Source organism: Zosterops lateralis (assembly GCF_965231275.1).
Source record: "Zosterops lateralis genome assembly, chromosome: 1".
Lineage (NCBI taxonomy): Eukaryota > Metazoa > Chordata > Aves > Passeriformes > Zosteropidae > Zosterops > Zosterops lateralis.
In genome coordinates this window covers 53,616,726-53,629,563 of record NC_139762.1, presented here as the reverse complement: position 1 = coordinate 53,629,563, position 12,838 = coordinate 53,616,726, and the positions used below count along the sequence as shown (strand labels likewise).

The following is a 12,838-nucleotide window of genomic DNA, read 5'->3' as shown; positions in this document are numbered from 1 at the left end:
TGAAGGTGATTTTTATCACTGAGGGCAATAGACAGGATTGAAATACTGTGTTTGTATTGTGGATTTAACTAGGAAAAGGTACCAGTAATCAGATTCTTCAGATAGCAAATCCATACAGTTAAACATTTGTAAAGATTGTTGCTGAATAGAACTAGAGATGAACTATGGTAAAAGGATCTTTCTCTTCCACAAAAATATCCAGAGAAATGCTTGTGAAATTAGCATCAAAATTTATTACATCAGGACCAGTTGGAATACCTGTCACTGCCGGGTGGGTTGGGATCAGGAGCTGAACAGGTCAGTTCTTCAGGACCAAAGGCAAACCAGGCATGAGTAGCTTGGGTGTGTTTTCTCAGTCTTGGGTGAATACAGCACCATATTTTCTCAAGATGGAAGTATATCAATGGATCTGTTTCAATCATATCTTCCCACTAGCTTAGCAACTTCCATCTGCCCACAGCCTTCAGTTTAGTGTTGCTGCTGTGATTGAATTACTGGCATGAGTGTGTGTGATAGCCACCTGCACCATAGTTCACACTTGGGCCTGTGCTTGCCTGAGGCTTGCTTGCAAATTCACCATGTCAGGGACAGAAACACCGCTGAGAAATTCAGATGACCTAGCCAAAAAAATATACTTGGTTTTGCAAGCATTGGCAAGGCTGGCAAGGAGCAATATGCAATAAACCCAAAAAAAGACCAGTACAGGGTAGGGAGTCAATACTTTTGAGTAATGATTTTCTGAGGAAATCAAAAACTGTTCTTTGAGGCCGCTGTTCTGGCATGATCAGCCAATGAAATATCACTTCCCAGTCTTGGTGGCCCAGGTCCCACAGTGCTTCTGTGCCCTTGTCATAGTCAAACTTCTTTGTCATAGTCAAGTAACTTCCCATTTGGAAGTGTCTGCTGCTTCACTGGAAGGACTCCCACTGATTTCCAAGGACTTTGGATTAGTGCCTTAAAGTCCCTCATTTACAAGGAAAATATTCAACCCTTTGCAGCTCAGTCCATTTATTAAGAGCCTCATGTTCTATGCCATTTCTTCCAAGTGCATTTGGATGTTCTTTGGCCTATAAATCATGTCTGTAGACTCACATGTGGGGCTTTGTCCTGGCCATGTGTCAGCTGTCTGCAGTCTTGCTGGTTTCCTTGCTGAGCAGATGGTGTGGCCTCTGGAAGCTGTCGCCAGGACAGTATGAAGGACCACAAAGGACAACTCACCAATCTTCAGTGTTATGTATATGTGTCAAATGAGCCTGAAACATCAGAATAATAAAGTTGTGGTTGCCAGAGAGGGCACAGAAAAGAGCCAGGGTAATGAAATAAAAGACCTCTGCAAAAACTTCCATTGTTCTGTGTAGATTACTGATATTAAATTTCTTCAAATCTATTAATTTGAAGAAAATGCTACAAATTCTTTATTTAGCATTTATTTAAGGGTTATCAACCTTTTACAGGAGAGAGAGGGTTGTTGCTACTCTTAGTTACCTGATTTTTGGAAGAAAAGTTCAGGTAGCTGTAGTGGCTCTCAGTAATTAAAGTATAGGTCACTAAGTGATTCATTTCCTTCTGCCTCTTCTATAAATGGAACAGTTTGTAAGCACTTTCCATTCCCTCTAAAGGGCTTCCTATCTGCAGAAAATCAACATACATGATTACGGGGTAGAGATTTTAAAGATAGCAAGAGGAATGAAGCAGACATCCACAATGGAGAGGCAAGAGGTGCTGGTTAGCAAGAAGAGCAGAGAAGGTGCTAGAATATGGCAGTATATAAATCTCCTTACCAACCCAGAGCATAACAAGCAAGTAGCAGGATTCAAATGGGCCTCTGAAATCCAGCAGTGATATAAAACCCAGGAAAAGGTATTACATATTGAAAGGCTCCTCTGGTAGTTTGGACTCTCCACTCTGGTTGCAACATCCCAGTATCAATTTCAAAGCTGTTAAAACCTGACATAAATCTGTCAATTACTCTGCACTACATGAACCAGGTCACTAAATCACTGGAGGGGTCACTCTTTATTTTTTATTAGAGAATAATGTGCTATTCAAAATTCAATTATTCAGTTAAAAAGTCAAAGTAGACAAGATGATTGTGACTGAACACTAAATTGGAGCAATCAATTGTACTCTATTAGCTAAGAGTGGAAAGAGAATTGTTAGCAAAATGGAAGTTAATTAGAGGGCTGGGAATTTTCCTGTTGTGTTGCCAAAGAAAAATCGTTTGGAGGTGTAAGTGTGCAAAGACCAAAAACAGTATGAGCAATGCCTAGGCCTGGTGATAAAGGGAAGTACATCACCGGTTTTTTGAGATGTGTACACAACTGGATTCTTACAATCTAGACAACTTTAGCTCTTAAACCAGAGATGGGAAGATGGGAAGAAGGGAGTGAAAGTTTCTTTTCACTATAGACATATGGGCACTATAGACATTTCCTTCCAAAATTCTTGCTCCAGGAGAAATATGTCCAGGCACTGGAAAGCTAACCAAAAGGAATGGTGACAAGAGCAGTAGGAGGATCCAGGCCCAGGCTGGGCAGAAGTACCATGCAGTTCCCAAGTGATGAGCAAATACCACTTCCTGATAATTTTTATGGGAAATACATGTTTAACTCCTCTGTTACTCCTCCCTTTCTATCTTCTGGTCAGTAAAATTATGTGTAGCAACAAAGGCATAGGATTTGTCTTTGTCAAGGATGAGTCAGTGATCACCATTAAAAACAGGCTCACCCACCACCCACATTCCCTTGCAAGTCTCTTCTACAAGGAAGAGAGGAACAAGCATCTTCACCTGAACTCCAGGGCTCCCTGGAAGTGAAGAAGCTGAGCCCAACAATGTCTTAGCACCCTCCCACACATCCTAACTAGTACAGTTGGTCACGGGCCAGTGTGTGATCCTGGCTGTGATCCTGCTCCCACAGGGGCCTCATGCCCACTGTGGCAGTGCATCATAGGGCACCTCTTGCACCTGAGGTTCCTCCCTGTGCCACAGCGTGGAGTGAATGCCATAAAGGCCACAGAGTGCTTGCTGGGGTGGATGCCTGGGTCACAGGGGAAAAGCTGCCTAAGCCTGAGATAAACTTTCATTGTGAGTTGACCTGTGGGGGTGTGTGGAGGAGACAAAGGCAGAAGGCAGGTGCAAATGAAATCCTAACTGAATGATGAAGCAAAACATTTGCCATGCACTTGCGCAGCAGTTTTATGTTTTAAGTTACAGTGTGTTTGATTAGAATAGTTAAGATTTTTCATTGTTTAACCTGTGTGTTGACATGTATCAAGTGCATTATCTGGTATCTTGTTACATGTAAACATTTTAACCTTTACGGGTTCCAAGAGGCAGCTTGCCAGGCACATTTAGCTTCCCAGTTTTTGTGCATTCCAGCTGGAGGACCTGGCGTTTGGCTGTATCACGGAAAATGGGTTGGCACTGTTTGCTTGGATGCAGAGCTAAGCACTTAAAATATTGAAGTAGGGGCGATTTCTTCCTGAAGTGGTTGCCAAATGCTATGATTTGTGCAGTGAGAAAGGAGCAGCTATTAGCCCAGTAGAGTAGCAATTGGAATTCCTGATGCATCTTGTCCTGATACAGCCTCACACTGTAGTCACAGGACAAGGGGGATTGTCTTTAAACTGAAAGAGGGTAAGCTGAGACTTGATTTTAGGAAAAAAATCTTTACTCTGAGGGTGGTGAAGCTCTGGAACAGATTGCTCAGAGAAGCTGTGGATGCTCCATGCCTGGAAGTGTTTTAAGACCAGGTTGGAGAGGGCCCTAGAAACCTGGTCTAGTGGAAGGTGTCCCTGCCCATAGCAGGGGCATTGCAACTTTAAGGTCTCTTTAAGGTCTCTTCCAACCCAAACCATTTTGTGATTCCTCTCTCAGCATTGCTGTGGCCATATTCTGAAGGAAAACATGAGAGACAGGTGGGTTCCCCTCAACTTTCACAAGGCCACAAAAAGTTACCCAGCAAGTAATGCCTTAGTGCAAACATTGCCAGATGTCATTGTTTGGCTTTTAATATCCTCATACTGAAGTGTTTTCCCACCTTTTAAGGGATCTGGCTTCCTGACAAGATTCCCTTTGCTAGGTAGTATATTTAGAACAGTGGCTTTCTTTAACTGCCTCAGTTAAGGGGCAGTGAAAATTTTCCTTTTTACTACTCCCTTTATCAGCTCTTTGGATTATGTTCTTCTTTTCAGTGTGTACAATTCAATTTCTGCTTATGCAAGTTAGGCAGCCTTCTAGGATGATACAGCCTTTTTCTGTGCTGTGATCAACACAGGTATACCTTCCTCATGTTATTTCCACTATTAAATTTCCCTTCAACAAAGCTGAGTGAACATTGCAACATTGTGGAGTTTTTCTCTTTTCTAAAACATTGCTGTAAAAACCTTGAAGTAATGCAGTTATGCTAAAACAAGACCTATTTGATACTACAGAGTATATAGTGTGATACTACAGAGATTTTATTTGTGTTAAACCAGAGAAGTCCATCACTGCAGTACCTATATTAGCATGCATTTCCTTCTGGATTCCCTGCCTTCAGCACTGAGGAGGTATCATAGCTACAGATAATGGTGTACCTTCATTTGGAAGCACAGAATTATTTGCCTTTTTTAAGTTAACTGGGGTATAAGGCTATAATTTTCATGCCTGCTTCCTGTCCTTCAGTCAGCATCAAGGACGATTCTGAAGGTTACAGAAGTAAAGATAACAAACCATTTAACTGACTGATGAGCTACTGGTGGTCAGTTCAGATCATTCTTTTCCTTTTCTCTGATGTTGTAGGCCTCTGAAGTCTCTCGAAACAGAGGCGTTACTCTGTTGGCCAGACCAGGCAATAGTCTCGTAACAGCTATTCGAAACCAGCACCATCACGAGGCATTACCTCTGGGTAAGACAATTTATTTTTTCTTCTTAAAGCAGTGGTCACGAAGGTGAGTTTTAGGACTTCTCATTAGCTGTGTGCACTGCCTTGTGTTGCCCTGTGCCTCACTGGCAGTGTAGTCAGTGTGCCCCTGCAGAGTCACAGTAACGAGGCAAATAAAGTCTCTGGTGTATTTTTACCTTTTCCAGCTTACAATGACAAGATTGTTGCATTTCTACGCCAACCCAACATTTTTGAGATGCTGCAGGAGCGTCAGCCCAGCTTGGCCAGAAACCATGCACTCAGGTACCACTTTTTTCCAGACTGCTGTACCTTACTTCCAGGAAGCACTTTTTGTAGTGAGGAAAACCAAATTCTAGTAACTGTAGTGCAAAAAATGAACTTGGAACCCCTGTGGAACTGTCACCATTAAAGACTAGATGGGAACCACCAGGATCTATGTGGTTACTACAGTTACTTTCCACAGACATCCAAGAAGAAGAACCAAAATAAATATGGGCAAGTGGTAACATCTAATTTCTAAGTGTTACTGAATAGCAGAAACTTCATCTTCACCTGCAATTATCACTTTGCTTTTCAGAAGATAGAGTTAAATGAGTGTTTGGATGGAAGTCAGCAGCAAAACCCCAATAATTCCAGCAGAACCATAACCAGATTTTGCTTCATGGTTGGATTTACACCCCTGTCATGGATATAGTCACCCTACATTTTATAAAGAAAAAAGAGCATTATTATGAATTGGAGTGTACTCTTGTTTTTTAACTTTCTCACTTGACGTAAAGGTAGTAGTTTCAAAAGTAGTTAAATTGTGTCTTTCTTAAGCCCATTCCTTTCTATTAAATTTTTTTTAAAACAGAAAAAACCAGAGCCAATCACCAGTACAACTTAAACTCATTTGAATCCCAAAGTTTGAATTAACTGGTTTTGGCCAAGAACTTAAGCTGGTGTTAATCAATGTCAGTGATGCCCATATGCACCAGCTGAGAGTCTGACCAAGAATTCAGGTTGTATTGTGCAGTCAGAGGTATGGCTGTAGGACTGCTGAAGGAGGAGAGAACTTCCAAATTCCTGCAGTGTGCTTTATGCTGGTAGCCTTACTGACTCCTCATTTACCTCTGAGGGCCAGACAAAGAGCTCTTTGGGTGTCAGGATTAGACTTCCTTCTGGAGGAATTGATACATGCAAATAAAATGAGAAATAGAATGAAAAATACTCTCAGTATTCAGGATGTACATTTCTGTAACTGAGAATTTTTTATCTTCACCATCAAATTATTCCAGACTATTTTTTTTCTGAACTGTAAGTTGAATTCTCATTTCCCAGAGAACAGATAATGCTTTTATCTCCTTTTGAGCAGAGAACAAAATTGACTAGTGATAAGGAATAGACAGCTTAGCCAGTGCATAATGAGATTTGTAACAGGATACTGAGCCTTTTGCCTCTGGGTCATTGCTGATTATACCTTGGGCCAGGAGTGATCTAAGCTACTGTCTAATGCTCATGCAGCAGGTATTAAGCAAACTCCTAAGATGCAAGTCTTTTGCATCTTTTGTGGACCTTGATTGCAAGGTTCTAAAGCACATCCTTGGCTTGAGGTATAATATTTTGACTTAATACTAGAATAAAAAATATTTGGATGCTGCAATGCTTTAGAAACACACTGATAGGCTTGGGTGTAGATGTGTATGTTCCATGATTCTAATCTGCTGATAGGATCCTCTCCTATATTTCCCAATCCTTATTAACAAAAGGTTTGATTTCACACATGCAACACGTATTATTACGCTGTATGATTAATTAACTCTGTGTGATTAATTCATATCAAATATATGTTAGAGTATTATTTGTCAGATGGAACTGACAGAGGGAAAGGAAGTGATATTACTGCAAATTCTGTTTACAAAAGGTGCTATGTTAATTGTAGATGTACACAAAAAATCTGCTGTTCGTGACCTGACATACACATGAAACTGGAGGAGTAAGAATCATTCTGTTTTCTAAAACAGGGAATAAAATCTCTTTCTTTTGGATCAGTAAACTGAGTGATAGAAATAAAAATTTTTTTGCAAGTTTGTTAGGAAGATTTGAAAATGAATCAGGCATATAGGATGTTTGCCATTTTTATAAGGAGATAAACAGGAACTGGCAAAATACCAAGAATAACAACTCTATGCATGGCTCAAGCTGTGATAATGGCATTTTTTTCTGATTTTGTCTTTTTTTTCTTCTCCTCTCCATAATATCACTTATGTTTCAGGGAGAAGATCCATTACATTCGGACAGAGGGTACACATGGGCTTGAAAAATTGTCGTGTGATGCAGATTTAGTAATTCTGCTGAGGTAATCAATTTGATCAATAGCATAATGTCATTACTTATAGAACCAGAGAAACTATCTGGCTCTTTCTCAGCATAATTGAAAAGATTTTGTTAAATCAGGTCACACTAATAGCCATCCAAAATGATTCAGCCAGAGTGTATCTGTCAATTTGTACTTCCTGGAAGGCAGCCTCCATCAGTGCAGTAAATCCAGCCAGCTCAGTCAGTATGGCTGTTGCCATCAAGTAGCAGATAAAAAAGAATCACGTCAAAACACTTCCTTTTAATGGAAAAAAAAAATCTTGTATTTTAAAGAAATAAAAAACAAAAAAGAAAGGAAAAAAATCCCTTCTCTTTCTCACTACAATAATGTAACTGCTCATGAAATTGATAATTTTACTGCAGCAGTTCTGCCACTCATACATGAAACTTCAATGTCCAGTGTGGTGAGCATTGTTTGGGTAATGAAGATAAGGCTTCAGTTTGTACTGGAACCAGAGGGCTTGACCTTTAGGTCTGACTTCTCACTGCAGCTAAGCACTTATTTTATTGTCTTGGTCTGAGATGGGAGGTGTTGCATTACCCAGATGGGGTTGGTGTGCTGTAATAGCACTGCCTAATGCAAGAAGCTTGCAACTTATTTCAGTCATTTCAATTCAAGCAGTCAAAGCATTGGACTACATGAAAATGACCTGAGAAAAATAGCCTGGGAGATAGTGTGCATCTTTACTTCTCTCTGCTAATGTGTTGAAGGTGTTCCTATTTCCTACATAGCCTCACGTCTTTGCCCTCCATCAGTGGGCTGAGCTGTCATGTTAACATGAAACATCTATTAAAATTCATTTTGTTCTTCATTGCTAGTGATCAGGTTGTCTTTGGGTAACCTGTGGATTTTTTGAATCCACGAGTTCAGAGATGCACCCAAACATCTGATACAGTGAACTTGCACCATACTGCATATTTACATTCCTTCATTTGATGAATGTGAACTAAATCTCTCCCTGTGACTTTTTGTATGCAGCCTTTTTGAAGAGGATATCATGTCCTACATACCACTGCAGGCTGCCTTCCATCCGGGTTACAGTTTTTCTCCTCGCTGCTCACCCTGTTCATCACCCCAAAACTCTCCAGGTAAGGAGATAGGGAAATTAAGACAAAATCTTGCATTTGTGGTATTTCTTCTAATAAATAGAAAGGAGCAGATTCGGAGCTGGCATCAGCTGTCGGCCTGCTAATTCCAGTGCCTACTCGGAATCTGATCCCAGCTGCTTTTTTTGCTGGATCATTTCCAGTGCTCCTATGTATCTGTTGAAGTGTTAGCAGTAGCTGAAACACAGATCAGAAATTGTCCATATGGAAGAAGGTATTTTCCTGCTTTTTATATAGTTGGAAAGGATTAGTATAAGAGAGTGGTGTACTCCAAGCATAAGTCACTGACATGGAAGCGTGTTCGTTTTATATGACAGCAGTAAAGAGCACCTTCCAAATTGAAGGTGTGTTTCAGCACTTCCAGTACCCCTTTAAAGTTCAATCTCCTCCACTTGATGTTCCAAAAGCTTCTCTTCTTCCAAAGGCAAATCTATTTTGAGACCTGAGGGGGAAATCATCTTCATCATCTAGCCTGACCTCCCGTGTTGAGCCCATTAACTTAGGTTCAGCAGGAAACATATTTTCCAGAAAGACATGCTGTCTGAGAAGGTTATTTCCAGCTGTGCTATGTCTCTGTAGTTATTGTTTATGCTATAGAAATTTGAGGAGCTAATTTCTCCCTTTTGCCAAGAGACACAACCCCCACCGCAGTCTCACTGTGTGACTGTGTGCAGTGGCCATTTTGAGAGAATCAACAGAAATGTGATCTGAAGAAATCCATTTTTGGCTGAGCTTTTTTAACATACATTTAAATTATCTGATTTCAAACAAAATTAATGGACAAGAGAAGTTCAAATCTTGGATGTGACTGTGGAGAATGGAAAGGTTTTTTCATGTGAAGAAGTTAAATGCTAAACCCTTCTCTACAGGAGAACAGTGTTCTGTCAGAATGTCCTATTTTCATTAGTGAGTTTTAACACCATTGTTAATACAAGTTCCCCTTGTCTACATCAGGAAAGGTCATAAGCAAGTCTCCAGCAGGACAAAAATCCAAGTATATGGCACAAATGTGACTTAGGAGACTATTCTTGCGAAAACACAAAGGCAAATGCTCATTTCCAGCAACACACTGTCTTCTTGCTAATTTCTGTCCTAGTTACAGAGCCCATGAGAACACCCCTTCTCTTATGTCCTTGGGGGAAAACAAAAGGCTGACAGAAGAAAGAGGTGTTGTGAGGGATTCTCTTTGCACTGCATGTCAATACGCTTTTCTGTTTTACCAGCAGAGACAGTAATGTCCTTCCCTCATGGCAACCATGATACTTTGGGCTCCCACTAAATGTGATGGGCTTTTTTTCCTTTCCTGTGGAGCATTTGCTGCCAGATTTCTTGTAAAATGGCTGGCTTTTATTGACTTTTATAATGAGATAGGGAAATAGGATTTCATTAATCCATTCTTTTGCCTTTTATGGCATGGTATTTGTTTATATAAAAAGAATAATGATCTACTTTGAGAATGCAGCCTTCAACACAAAACAGGTTCCAAATTGTTGAAAAATCTGCTGGAATTGTAATAGGGAAATGTAGCATTTTTTTTCTGACAGAAATCCTTTTTGATGCCACAAAAGGGTTTTGTGTGATAGCTGCCAGTGTTTAATATACAGTTGGATTACCACAGGGAAACCCGACTTCCAGCTTGGCTGGGTACTAGGCTCCAGTGAAAAGCATTGCTCTGAGTTTCAGAGTAAGAAGTAAGGAGTATGTGCTACTTGTACTCCTGCCAAGAAAGGAGATCTCCTATACAATGCAGTGGAGAGAGATCTTTTAAAATTGCAAAAGGGAAAGAAAATCTAAATGCCACTGACCATGAGAGGCAGGTACATATGTCAGTCTGTCTCATGCCTTTCTGATCCTTCAGTTTCCATTCAATCACAGAGGCATCACAAGGGCACACACAAGATGAGCTTAACGATACTTTCAGTGAAGAGGATACAGTCCCTGGAAGTTCATTGCCGTCACTAAATTACAGGAACTTAAAACTCTATTGATGCCAGATAGAACAAAAATAACACCGAGTGCACTGCATACCTGCAAAAAGTTCCTAACACATTTATTAACCAATTCTGTCTGGAAACATAAGCTGCATCATTTGGAAGAATGTCGAGCCCCTTACACCTTTGGATGCTGTTTGTTTTTCCTCCAGGGCTCCAGAGAGCAAGCGCAAGAGCACCTTCTCCATACAGGAGGGACTTTGAAGCCAAGCTGCGCAATTTCTATCGAAAACTTGAAGCCAAAGGGTATGGGCAAGGTCCAGGGAAAATTAAGTGAGTATTAAAATCAGTTAATTAGTCTAACTGGGCATAACTTTGTCTTTTGTCATTTATTATCCATGAAGACAGGATAGGGAGTGTGAAACACTTTGGAGATGGGATAAGGGATAAGATCCTCATATACCCCGCAAAAGAGTGACCTTCAAGAGAATTTTGTGTGGAAGTTCTACTTCTTAAGGATTTGTATTCTCTTACACTCCCATTTCCTACCTATTTAGCAGGGATATTCATATTCCTACCTGTAATTTACCAATAGGAGGATTATCCTTCCAGGCAAACACCCACCAGATATTAACAACAGCTGTATCATTGTAATGGTGGGATGACTCCAAATTCTTCGAATCTACATGTCAATATAACTCAGGACCAGGACATCATCCTACAGAAGTTAGTCTGTACATGCAGGTTTAACTTTCCATAGTTCTTTGTGTTGGTAGCCCTCCTGGATTTGAACTGGAGAGATTTCTGCCAGTCTTCATGTATTTGGAGTTCTCTGTCATTTGATTGTGGAGTTTCTTTCCATACATCTTGTTAGTTGGCTTTTGAGTCTGTACCTACTTGTGCTCAATCTAGTTATCCAACTTTGCCAAAGGGCTGTGCGTTCCTAAGGTATTTCCTGGGCATCTGGTTGGGTTTATGCCTCAGGTTGGCTTCCTACCAAAGGACATCTGTTGTGGAAAAAATAAAAGTATGAAGCCAAGCAATTTCTTTCAGGCAAACGTCATCAGCAAAATGATCTTACAGAGCTGAGGAGTCTTAGCTGGTGGTTACCCCTTTTGGTGTCCTGCTAAATGGGTCCAAGGCAGACATGAAATATATTTTAGGAGGTCTATTTTAAAATATCCATGAACATATGAACCAGAAGCATTTCTTGCACAGATGGTGTGTAAAAATACTATTCATTAAGTTGTTTTAGAGATTAGTAAAGGAATGAGAGGTGTGTTGTATAAACAGAGGCTAATACTCCCTTTGCTTCCCCTGCCACAGAAGCAGTATTTCCATGGACATTCACTGGATTAAATCCAGCAAGTGATTGGGTCCAATTCCAGAAAGCTGTGACTTCATATACACCAGAAATTCTCAGCCCTCTCTACCATATAAATTTGTACATATGGGTTGTTGCAGAGAGTCTTAGCAGTAGAGCAGCACTTTGAACCTAATCGTAGCATTGTGGAGGAATTCACCTTCGAGGCACATAGAAAAACTGATGGAACAACTCTTGAAAACCTGTAATGGTCAAGTAGCACATGCACCAGCAGATGCCATATTATTAAGTTCTCAGAGAACAAATGTCTCTCTTTACAGTTGTTGTTTACCTCAGCCTCACAAGCTCACACAGGACTTAATCACCAGATCTTTATTTCTGCCGCCCTTTGCAGGTTAATTATACGGCGTGACCACTTGCTGGAAGGCACCTTCAACCAGGTAATGGCGTACTCACGCAAGGAGCTCCAGCGGAACAAACTCTACGTCACGTTTGTCGGCGAGGAAGGGTAGGGAACCGCGGAATGCTCTCGGTTCTGAAGTAGCTGTTAGGTTGCAAAACACCAAGTTGACTAAGGCTGAGCCTCTCTTGTTATGTAATGTTTCATTGGTTTTGTTTTACCTCTCAGTAAGTGATTCATCTTCATCAACTCAAACATTTGTTAAAAATAACAATAACAATAACACTTCATTTTCCTATAATACCTTCCATCTAGATGTCTCAAAGTGACAGTTTAGGTGGTTAAATCTATTGTCCTCTTGTTTGCCATAGATATTTTGACAGGCTGGAAGGAAAACTCAACTACAGGCCAATGTTTACACAGTGAATCAGTCTCAGGACTATAATTGGAGACCAGAATTTATCCATATTGTTACTCTACTCTTCACAATAGTTCTGGTTTTGCTTGAAAAGTTCTTGCTTTGCATGCCAGCTAATGATCATTTGTTATCCATATGTGGATTTCTTGTTTCCATCTTAAGTGAGAAGCATGAATGCTCTTTAGTCCTTAAAATTTAATTCATGCAGTTGGAATCTGAAAGCAATAGAAGGTTCTTGAGAAGAACTTTTCTCAGGAAGCTTTTTACAATTCTTACAATGCATGAGCCATCCTTGTGTGATGAAAGCCAGCCCCTGACCTTTTGTTTTCAAATGTAAGCACAATCTTTCAAAGCCACCTTGGATCACCTCAAGAGCTGTGTTGTAATTGAAGCTTAATCTACACGCTTTTATAA

General features: G+C 40.4%; 1 protein-coding gene across 1 annotated transcript in view; it reads left to right on the top strand.

Annotated features, from left to right (window-relative positions):
- Positions 1 to 12,838, top strand: part of HECW1 (HECT, C2 and WW domain containing E3 ubiquitin protein ligase 1) — a gene marked incomplete at its 5' end in the record, with an annotated part of 164,575 nt that overhangs the window by 117,141 nt on the left and 34,596 nt on the right. Inside the window, 6 exons of the mRNA XM_083885048.1 lie at positions 4,784 to 4,889; positions 5,072 to 5,168; positions 7,141 to 7,224; positions 8,224 to 8,333; positions 10,495 to 10,615; positions 12,001 to 12,114. Coding sequence (XP_083741174.1) covers positions 4,784 to 4,889; positions 5,072 to 5,168; positions 7,141 to 7,224; positions 8,224 to 8,333; positions 10,495 to 10,615; positions 12,001 to 12,114 — 632 coding nt within the window. The remainder of the gene's footprint in view (positions 1 to 4,783; positions 4,890 to 5,071; positions 5,169 to 7,140; positions 7,225 to 8,223; positions 8,334 to 10,494; positions 10,616 to 12,000; positions 12,115 to 12,838) is intronic.